The 11,764-nt window shown below is 32.4% G+C and overlaps 1 protein-coding gene across 1 annotated transcript; it reads left to right on the top strand.

Annotated features, from left to right (window-relative positions):
• The first annotated feature begins 3,398 nt into the window (after nucleotides 1-3,398).
• Nucleotides 3,399-7,438, top strand: LOC112288194 (uncharacterized). Its single transcript, XM_024532138.3, has 4 exons — nucleotides 3,399-4,222; nucleotides 5,707-5,998; nucleotides 6,193-6,601; nucleotides 6,722-7,438. The coding sequence occupies exons 1-4, from the start codon at nucleotides 3,972-3,974 to the stop codon at nucleotides 6,736-6,738; spliced, it is 969 nt and encodes a 322-aa protein (XP_024387906.1). The 5' UTR covers nucleotides 3,399-3,971; the 3' UTR covers nucleotides 6,739-7,438.
• The last annotated feature ends 4,326 nt before the right edge of the window (nucleotides 7,439-11,764 follow it).

Raw genomic sequence — 11,764 nt, 5'->3', positions numbered from 1 at the left:
TAATTAAAATAAGAGAGCAATAGGATGATTAATTAGAAATTTGTATCTTTTTGAGAATGTCTTTATAAGCGTGTCTTTTTGTTCCTAATTTTTTTCTTCTATATTTTTTATTATATATTTACTATGTTTTAATTTTTATACATATTTTGTTATAAAATATATATCATTTTAATTAAATTATAAAAATATCTATATATATTTGTATATATATAATGCCATAACAACTTCTACGTTTTTAAAAGAAGACACAATTTTAATCACAATTCAATACAATAATAATAACCTTAATAATAATTATAATATATTTTATAATAGATATTGAATAAATATAATATTTAATATGTATAAAATTTTCCAAGAATATAATTCACTTATTTATTTTTCTTCATAAATGAAAACTTGATCTTCAAATTCATCAAAAATACTAAAATAATATTCTATGTTTCTTTGAAGATAATCAAAAAACAATGCCATTTTTTAATTTAACTGATTTTTTTAAGAAATAAATCAAAATAAATATTTAAAATTTAAAAATAATTATTTTATGATATTTTTTATTCATCTATTAAGCATCAAAAAATTATTTGGTATGCATATTTATTTATAAAAAAAGATGGTGTATGTTTGTCTATCCATCTACAAAAACCACTTATGGGTTGTTAGCACCATTTAGAGAGTTAAATTAAACCATTTAAAATCAATTCTACCTCACCTTGAACCATCTTTCATCTATATTCCCAACCCCTGCTTAGAGCACTTATGTACTTGGTTTAACCTATTGAAATAAAAATAATCACCAACTTGGTAAAATTTTATAAATTTTTTTTTGGATTGCAATAATTTTAGTAAATTTTTATATATTTTATTATTACAAAATCATCTCTATTAAATACAAATATAAGTGATTTGAAGTAATTGCAATAATTTTATAAATATTTAGCTTGAAAAATAGGATTATTTTAGTATGTATATATATATATATATATATATATATACATATAAGGAGTTGTTAAAACCACACCCCAATGTTGTTAAAGCCACATCTCCAAACCATGTGATGATTAATTTTGGGGACAAGGAACAAGGAACAAGGAGTGGAATTTGAGAATAGAGAGATGAAGGACATAAAACAATGGACAAAGATGAAGATAGACAAAATTGATCATGAGATGGTAATGTGGAGTGTGGTTTTAACAACTATATATATATGTATATATATATATATATATATATATATATATATATATATATAAAATATTAGAAAATAAAGTAAAATTAAATATTTAAAATTTTAAAAATCAATTGAATAAAATAATTTATTGCACACATAAATATTGTAAAATATTTTAACATAACATTTATAAATTTTTTAGTATTTTATATTTTTTGTTGACTTGAGATCATAGAAAATAAAAATATAAATTCAATTTAGTAAATAGAAAGTATCTTGTATAATTTATTTTATCTCAAAAATTGTTGCAAATTTTTTACTTCTTATATATATATATATATATATATATAATCACCAAATAAAAAACATGTCGTTCATTTACTAGTAAATTTATGAAGCAATAAATGTAAAACAAATAAATTGATGTTGAATTTAATTCATTTTACAAATTAATCCAAAAAATGTAATTTATCATCAAACTTAGTAACCACCTTTTAGTTTCTGTGAAGGATACTACACAATTTTATCTCTACACTTCAAAATCTAAATAAATCATATAAATGAAAGTGCAATGCATACAATTAAGGATTAAATTAGTCTAGATAACATTGCAGATTTTATACCACATTAAAGCTAAAAATAGTACCCCTATGTAAAAAAATAATAATAATTGTATATTTTTACAAAAATACATCTTAAGTAATATGAATGGTCTAAAAAAAAAGTTTACCAAAGAATAACCTTAAATAATAATGAATAATCAAGTTAAAATTTGTAAGCACAATAAAATTGTGAAACTAGTGTATAAATTAATAGTAATGCCCAAAAAATCACTGTTATGAAAAAAGAAACACACACACACACACATATATATATATATATATAGATATTCAAAAGGAAACCCATTTAGCAAGCTAAATATTTATTGAGGCAAAAACATCTCACACAATGGTTGGCAAATATTTCAAAAAATTCAACCAATCATACATCAATCAACATTTAGTCAATTAAGAAAATTTGATGACAAGCACAGATTTTTTAGCCAATCAGTGTTTATTTTTGTGATTAAATAAATAAATAATAATTTAAAAAATAGTGCCACATCAACTAGGTGTAGGTTGGGTTCATTTGCGCTGCTTTAGTTGCCATCACTGCCACCAACCTGGTCCATCTCATCTTCTAATTCCAATAATTGGATAACTTAGTAGTAATTGGATTAAATCCATAATTGGATTTTACTACCCTATTCTTCTAGCCAATGGATTTTTTTGATGCTCCAACCTAACATAGGTTGGTTGAATTTTTTTATGTAAATATATATATATATATATATATATTGAACTTGTTTTCTTGAATTAAGTTTTTGATTTTTGGTTTTATAATAATTTCATTGGAAGTTGCTTGAAGTTGTCAATGTTCAAAATCCAAATGTTCAACTTGTAAAGAGTATAAAAACGCCACATTTGTATTATAACTTTGTAAAATAAAATTTTAAAATAAGAAAAAAGTAATGATATGTATTTATAGTGTTTATAAATTTTATTATTACTAAATAATTTTCTAAATAATGATTTTCAACATTTTTATATTATTTCTTTAATAATTTTCTTATTTGAGGTAATTTTAAAAATATGGTTTTAAAATATAATTATTTTTAGGTTTATAATTTTATTTAATATTTAAGGATTTTAAGGTTATCATTGTTTTTATACACACATTGCAATTTAATATCAAAGTAAAGCAAAGAAAAGAATAGAAAAAAAAAATAAACATCTGAGTTACCAGAAGTTAAAACCCATGTGGCAAGAGAAGTGAATATGGATGGAAATATATTTTTTCCATTCTAGACAATGTTTTAAAAAATGTGAAAAATAAAAGAATCCTTGAAATGTGACAAAGAAGAATTCTCTTATCATCTTTAAATCTCGCTTCACAACTTTTCTGTTTTCGTTCCAAACAAACCCAACATTCCTACAAAAAAAAAGTCTTTAATCGACTTTTTTATTTATTGATTCCTTCACTCTACATTAAAAATCACAAAATAAAGTTGTGACAAACCCAACGGCTACGAACGAACGAAAAATAAAAAGTTTATTTGGACCTCAGCGAATGAAAACCTCACCGACGGATGAAAAACCTCACCCGTCCCCAGACGACGTTTGTCAGTACCGGATGAAACCTATCCAAATTGTGAACACGACGAGGCACTATCGAACCACAAAGCGCCGCACGACGAGCTTCGATGACTCACACAAAACAAGCTCCAATTCGAAGCCTCATCTCCCCTCGACCCGAGTTGAATCCATCGCAACCCAACGTAACGCTGATTCGATTTCACTCACTCACTTGCTCGCTCACTCGCTGCATCGCTGCTCCTTTCACACACGCTGCACATTCGGATGGTGGGGAAGGAAAGGGAAGCTTGCAGTGTGGGTTTAGGTTTACGTCGAAGAAGAGGAGGAGGAGGAGTTTGGGAGGATCTGTGACGGAAATGCTAATGTGGGTTGTGAGCCGAGACGGCGGTTTCGTGGAGGAGCAGACCGGGCGGGACTGGAGAAACAACGTGTGAAAAGAGCGTTCGGGTCGTGTTTAGACAGTGTGAGATTTTATCCATGCAGGGGTAGTAGTGAGAGCGTTTGGGTATTTGTCAGAGTGTTTGTGTTCTTTGGAAAAAAAAGTTTTGGGGGGTAGGGGGAGAAACGGTTATGCTCCGGATTGTTGGAGGCATATGAGACGGTAGATTAGGGGGAACTTGAGGATTGGGCGGGAGGGGGGGGGGTGTATACTTGAAGGGGTGGCGATGGCGGATACGGCAGTAGCAGCTGCGAATGCCCAGCAGCAGCAGCCACAGCCGGCGAAGCCACCTGCGAAGGTGACCAAGAAGGCGACCCCTGCGTCGGCTGCTTCGAATGCAAAGGCTAACAGGATTGGCGGGGTTGAGATGCGGGTGCCGGACAGGATGGAGGTCGACATGGCGCGTCAGGATGTGCTTCGTGTGTGTAATCCCGACGTCAAGCGGCCTTTTTCCTCAATTGATGACGCTTGTGATAGGTATGTTGAATTTTCAAGTTGTTTTTGCTGTTGTTGCATATAAAATGTTTAAATCATTTTTCATATATTTTCATATCTTTCCAAGATGAAACTAGCTGGAAAAAAGAGTGAGGTTTTCTTTTGTGTGCGATCGTTAAGTTTGTTCGGACGGAAATTGAGAGTATTAGCTGATGCTTCTTGGGGTGATGGGTGCATTGCTGTCTTTTGAACTTGTCGGCGGTTGTGAATAATGAAATGTTTCAATAATGTGCTTAATAGTATCTTTGGGGATAGGTAAGGTCGCCGCTTTCTGATCATGGTCAGTGAAATGTCAAAGTGTGCTATATTCTCTTGTTTAGTTGCTCGAATCATTGAGCATAGAGCGTCTGAGAGCGTCGCTGAAGTGATGATATTGTGGTAGCTGTTTGATCTGGGCTTATGGGAGCTGGGGCTTTGAAGGGGTGTTTTCGGTGTGCTATTACGCTCTATTGCTAACCCAGACTGATCGATGTTGCATTTATTTTCTTCATTCGTACGTAGGTTATGTTCTTGCAATCTCGTATGCATGATAACGATTTAAATGTGTTTGAAGGATGTACGCAATAACCCCTTATGTCCGGTAGAGCTTAGGCCTGAGTTTCAAAACATGGGAATAAAGGAATTATCAAAGCCCTAAATTCGTTCAAAGTCCACCTTGAGGTTTTCCATTTGTGAAAAAGAGCAGTTGTCCTATTTTAATCGATCTCTCAGGTTCAATATTGTCTAAATATTATTTAAGTTTACATTTGAAATTTTGCTGACCGAAGGTCATCATTAGCAGCGTCTAGAATCTGAACCGAGGTCCACGGTCATATAAGTTTTAGAATATGAAAAGTAATCTGTATGGAAGCAGTTGAAGGGAGTTTATTGAACTTAATTGTGTCTATGTCCTAGTGACTTGAGAATTTCTGGAGCAGTTTTGGTACCAGAAATAATTTCAAAAGGATTTCAATCATTCATGTCGGCGTGTTTGCAGTCTGCCAGAGTTTCAGAGGTGTAGATCTAGAGCAGTGACCTGAAAGGTCAACACAAAACAACATTTGTGTTGTAATGCAATTAATGCGAGATAGATAATTAATGCACAGTCTAATCTGGTAGAACCTATGAAGAGCGTGATGTTGGACTAAGTAATGGGGGACTCAAAGGTTCGGATCCTAGATTATTACTAATTCTGCTTTTCTTGTATTCAACTTGGAAACCGCAAGAGGATTTTTCAAGTTGAACATTAATGAAGCAGAGCCTGAGCTTGCGACAGGTGTTTGTTACATGTATAATGTGTTCGTCTCTTGGATTCAACATGCTTTCACATTCTGTTGTGATTCTAGGTGCTTGAGTATTTAGTTTAGGTTTTGTTTTTTATGAAGTTTGGAGTGTTCCGACGTGAAAATATATATCTATATATATATATATATGGTCGAATTCTATAAGTGAAACTGACGTGGTTGCACTCCGCTTAATGAATGCAGACTCCTTCCGTATCATGTTTTGGCAGAGTATGACCCTGAAGAATTGGAACTCACACCCGCTGAAGCCCAAAGTGGTGCAACGTCTTTGTTGATTTCTAGGGCGCAATCTTGGAATGATACCCTGAAAGCCAAGACTGCTGAGTATGTTGGAGCCTTGGAGAAACACATAAACACTTATAATTCAGTAATGAAGAAAAGAGCAGATGGTGAAATGCGTGGGGAAGAGAGATTACTCGTAGAAAAGTACCTGCTTGTTGACGAGAGACAAAAACTTGCTGACGCTCGTGCCAAGGTTTGTGCTGCACTTCTGGGTTGTGATTATTATTATTATTTTTTTTTTATTAATATTTTATTTCATCTTCTCATTTTTTTCATTTTCTTCTTTCCCTTCCCCGAATAGTAGGAACAGTGACAGTTTTGTGAACTTCAACCAGATTTTATGGTTTTATGTGGGTTTAACACTTTTTAAGTTGCTCTTCTGCTCAGATTGAAGCGAAAGAAAGGGCAGAACGAGAAGCGCAAGAAGCAAGAGTTAAGGAAGCTCTAGCCCAAGCAGAGAAAGCTCGAGCTGAAGCGCAAGCAAGAGCAGAAGCTCAAGCCCAGGCCGAAGCCGCCCGAGCAAAAGCCTTAGCTCAGGCCGAGGCAGCCCAGCAAGCAGAACCCTCACAGCAAGTTAATCAAGCTTTCTCACCAGAAATTGATATTGACACCGATGCCTTGCAACCATCTATTAATGGGGAGGGTTTGGAGAACCTAGAAGGGTGGGAGTCTTCTGAAGGAGAGGAGGAATACGAAGAAGGTCAACCCAGTAAAGAAGACGAAGAAGATGAGGAGGAGGATGATAACCCTGATAGTTTATTCGCTGAGGACGATGGGATGGACAATACATATGAAGGTAAGAATGTGGGTGATACAAGTGCGCAGAATGAATTAGTTGACGAAGAAGTACTTCAGTTTAATTTAAGAGAACTCATGTCAAGAGACTGAAAGTAATCCGTCTTCTCATCTGTTTCAGATCATCATTCTAGCTGAAGAGTGCTCCCGTAAGCTTTTGGCTGTTAGGTTTCACCAATCTCATGTGGCAAGTTGGCGGGCAGAGGATGCTGCGACTTTATACTATGTATCGTATGTATCGGCTAAGGTGAAGTCTTTTTACAGATTGATCCCCTTGGGCAGGTCGAAAACGAGATATTTAACTTCGAATTGCTGCTGAGAGACTGCCATTCAGGATGATTTTCCAGGTTGTGACTTGTCCTGTGATAGAATGCCAGGTCAAGGCGTTAGTCTGGGCGTGTATCTTCCTATCCACATTCAATTGGTACAGGTGTTATTGATTGAAGTGATATGTGTGGAAGGATTTTAAATCGACATAATCCTTGGAAGTGAGATTCAGTCCCACAAACCAACACTGCCAGGTGGGAAAATTTGCTTCTTGTATGCTATGACGCAGACTACATTGTTCGCTCTTCTGCTTCAAATTTTAGAAGTGCAGGCTAGTAGTTACTGCAGATCAAAGCTGGACCACAGAAAATTTCAGATCTAAAAAAGATTTTCAGTCATTGTAAGCCTGTTACCATTATTGGAGACCTGCTAGATATTCTGTGAACTTGGACAGTGTAGAGTGCGTTCCCTTTCTTTGACTCCCATCTGACTATTATGTTCTGATTTGTCGTAAAAAACCTTGAGAAATCTTTGAAGTTACGTGACGCTGTAATGGAACACGCATTCTCTACTAGACGTTGTATAACCTCTGTTGCAGATTGAAGTCAGTAAGATTGATAATAATTTCAACACTAAATTTGTTTCTCGGAGCTTTGGTCATTAGACCTCATAACAAAGATGTTATATGATTTGATAGCCACTGGTCCATGCTGCACAGAATGACCAGAGAAGATTTGAGATGAGTTGTAGTTTATCCAACAGATGTATCTGTATACTTGCTTATTGTTAAGATAAAACACAGAGCAAGTATTTCAAAATTATTAAGAAGTAAATTTGCAATCATACAATATTTGAGAGTCCAAACAAACAACACCCAATTTTTTTTTTTTTGATTAATTTTATAATAATAGCAAAAAAACAATGAGAACATAAAAACATAATAAGAAATTTAACATAAACAAAATCAGATTATAATCTAATTCAATTATTATTTTTCAAAAGGAGATGTATAATAGAGAAAAAAACTAATTGCAATAAATTAACTCTTGAGCATCAAAGTCACGTATTGAATTCAAATTCCAAAGTAAACAATTCAATTTTGTGGGACATCTATCATCTTGAGTCATAAATCATTAAATCAAGATGAGCAAAGTTTTCAATAATTTCTTAATGCTCTCTTATTTTTGAATCTATTCTTGAAACAAATTATTCAGGATTTTTAATTTTTTTTATCTTTTTAGTATTATTTATTTTGTTATTTAAAATAATTTAAAATAAAGAAGAAAAATCTCAATAATTAAGATTTAATCATGATGAAGATTTGCCTTCAAATCATACAATTATCAAATTGATATTGTTTATATGTACAACTCTATTCATATCATTAAGTTATTTGACTAAGACATAAGTTTTGAGGTCAAATCAATCACCTTTCATGGCCTAGGTTGTATATGCTTTTAGAGAGTGAGAGAGAAAGCTAATAGTTTGTCGTAGTTTGTAAATGATTAAATATTATTAATTTTTATAGTAAAAATAAAACCTAAAATTTATTTCTTTAGAGCATAAAAAAATATAGATTGCAATGGTCACAATTTTGTTTGGCTTAACAACTAAGTTTTTGTATACTACAATTATAATTAATTATGCTTCAAGAATTTACACAAATTGGGCCATATTTTTTTTTAAAATATTCTAAAAAATAGTTGAATTTGTATTGATTCAAAGATTGATTTGGGTTTTGTTCTAAAAAATTGAAATAAAAAAATCTTTTATTTTTTTTATAATGATGATGTTTGTCGTTTGGATTGCATGTGGAAAGGAAGCTTCTGTATAAGTTCAATATTCTTTACAAAATGAAATAAACATGTTTGTTTTTAAAAAAAAAAAAAAAAAAAAAAAAAAAAACTAAATTTTTTATTGATTGCTTAATATAAATCTAATTTCTTTGTTATACTTGAAGACATTGTTTCAAAGTACAAGTTTTTATTTACTTATTTATCTATTTTTTACATAAAGTAGTATTTGAAATGATTATTTTAGATTGAATATACATTTTTATGGTGGATAAATTAATATTTGAATTATAAAGATAATAACAATGATCATTACAATAATTCTTAAAACCATATCGAAAAATTGTTAATTGTAATATTAAATAAGTTTATGCAATGAATAAAATAAATAATTCTTATATATATATATATATATATATAATATTCTTAAATTATATTTTATATTAAAGCTATAAGAACATATTGTATTACAAATATACATTAAAAATTAAATATTACAGTTTATAAATATTACTTATATGTTTTAGCTATTACCTATACTTGAATAACCATAGTCTTCCATTTCTATGGATTTTATCACGGATCTTTTAATTTTAAATTTTTATGATTTTATATTTGTGATAATAGTTCATTTTACCAAGATGGCATATTTTGTACCATATACAAAATCTATCATAGGTGAAGAAACAACTAAACTTTTTTTTGACAACATTTATTGCTAAGAAATATTGTATTGGATAAAGAGATTTAACTTGTATCAAGGTTTTGGAGAATTCATTTCAAAATAGTGAAGATGGATATAAAATTATAAAAAGGATTTAGAGAGGTTATTTAAATGGGGCCCACCATAAAACCTTCTAGAAAAGGCTTAGGGCGGTTATCTAGGTGGAGCCTACTACCTAAAAACATTCTAGAAGGGTCCAAGGTAGTAGGACAAGGTATAAATAAAACTAACCAAGGCCTTTTGGGATATTTAGTCAGGTATGGCTTTGGATTTTTTTTCTTAGTAAAGTTTGGTTTTGCATCTTTCTATTCAAATTTGTTCTGTTCTATTTTTGTTTCCTCAGTTTTGTCTTTCATGTCTTATTCTGTTTAATTCCGTTTAGTTTTGTTCTGATATGTTTTGTTCTATTTTGTGATGAAGCCTTATGTTGTGGATTGGAAGAATCTTAGATTTTTGAGATAGTATGGTCTTGTTTCACTCAATATGGTTATATTTTATGTTGAAATAATTTTAGATATATTACATATTAAAAAAATCAAAAAAATAAAAATATTGCATGAAAATTATGCTTATGATTATTACAATATCTTAATATATAATTACCAATTTATAATTATATAATAATAATCTTCAAATTTATATCTCTAAGCTATTGGAATTATGGTTCCAAATCTTAAGGTTTATAATTCTAAGTATTGGAATTTGAAAATCTATGTGAAAGTTCCAAGCTCTTAGATTTAGAATTCCAACTTTTAAAGCTCTAAGATTTAGGATTAAAATTCTAAAGTATTAGTGTTTCAAGTTCTATTCTTTTTAGGGTTTACACCTCTAAATTTTTTGGTTCTAAGTTTTACAATATTAATTTCTAAAAAATAATCAATTTTTTATAATAGATATCCAACTTACACTTTGACATTATTCCTCCAACTACATATCATCCATGCATGTCAATAAAGATGAATGTTGGATAAATGTCCTAAATTTTGTGGACAACTCAATGGCATGCAATCAATTGTTGGACTGCTCTAAAATTTCGACACTAGGAATTTCTAAGATTTAAAGATTTAAAACTCCATCTCGTACCAAGTACCAGCTGGGTACCTATTCCTCCACAGGGTGAGTTTTAGGGTTGCAAGACGGTGGTTTTAGGGTTTCAGGATCCGAGGTGGGCAAAGCAGATCGATCCCAGATGGGGATTGCGCACCCTCCTCCATCAGTGGAGCGATACTCCCCCCTTGTGTGGTCAGCACACGCAGCTCTACTACTTGCGGCATTCAAGCTTCCACTGTGCATGTGCAGATCCACCCACCTCAACTTCATCTGCAAGTCTCCGACTCCACTGCTGGCTCGAAGATTCCACCGTAAGGAAAAGAATCAACACACACACACACACACACATTACTACAAGACACAGATCTCAGTGCACGGTTGTGAGCCTGGTGACCACTGCTGCTGCTGCAGGTTTAGGGTGTAAGTACATACTCACACACTAGTCATCAGTGTCGCGGTACATTCCCGACTCGGCGCTACCGTATCCTAAACACCCGCTGATGCCACGTGCGATCGGCGCACTGTGAGGTCCACCAGCACACCAACTTAACGGGGTCCGATACTCGAGCAACGCCGGGTTAGAATCTCCCCATCGCCCATGGGCGGAACCCAGCTTGCTGAACAACCTGCAGCACCACCACAACGTTGTGGTGGTGCTCATCGTAGCTCGCCGCAAATCCACCCGATCACAGCAGCATGTGAATTGCAAATCTATGAAACATGTGTTGCATGGATTGTGTGGTTTTGCAGGATCATTCTAGACCATTCTAGAAGAAATGATGGAATTCAACCTCGAGTAGTATCAATCCCAACTCCCTTCATTGTGTTTGTTTTTGCTATTCTAATAATGTGGGCATTTCTTCATTGAAAAGGTTCCCGATCTGACGTTGTTTGGATTCTTGTTCGGTTCACATTCTGTTTATGCGAAGAAATTGAAGTTATTCTATTTTTCTTTTTTTTCTTTTATTCTGACATTGTGTGGAAAAAAGCATGGATGCATATGTTTGTGCGGTTTAATTGAAGTTATTGGAGGTTTTGGATGTTGAAGGGATTTCTCCTTTGGTGATGTGCTCTTTCAGTGGAGAAAATGGCAAAAAGGATATTGAAAATCAACTCTAGTTTGTTGCATTGTGAATGGTCTAAATGCTATGTAACTTGAAGTTGAACTATGTTTGTTCTTGAATATTATTATTATTATCTTGAAGATGGTTTAAGCATTATAATTTAGTTGTTATAATATTATTGTACTCACAACTAAATAAAATATTTTATTTAGTTGTTGAAATATTTTATGTCATTTATGTCATTTATTAATATTCAAATATCATAT

The sequence above is a fragment of the Physcomitrium patens genome, chromosome 11 (assembly GCF_059467195.1).
Source record: "Physcomitrium patens ecotype Gransden chromosome 11, ASM5946719v1, whole genome shotgun sequence".
Classification (NCBI taxonomy): domain Eukaryota; kingdom Viridiplantae; phylum Streptophyta; class Bryopsida; order Funariales; family Funariaceae; genus Physcomitrium; species Physcomitrium patens.
This window is presented reverse-complemented; position numbering and strand designations above follow the sequence as displayed.

Bases quoted from the DNA above. Each gene is read 5' to 3' on its own strand.
- LOC112288194 (XM_024532138.3), top strand. From the start codon at position 3,972: ATGGCGGATACGGCAGTAGCAGCTGCGAATGCCCAGCAGCAGCAGCCA. The intron at 4,223-5,706 runs GTATGTTGAATT...TAATGAATGCAG, and splicing joins ATTGATGACGCTTGTGATAG to ACTCCTTCCGTATCATGTTT. The intron at 5,999-6,192 runs GTTTGTGCTGCA...TCTTCTGCTCAG, and splicing joins TTGCTGACGCTCGTGCCAAG to ATTGAAGCGAAAGAAAGGGC.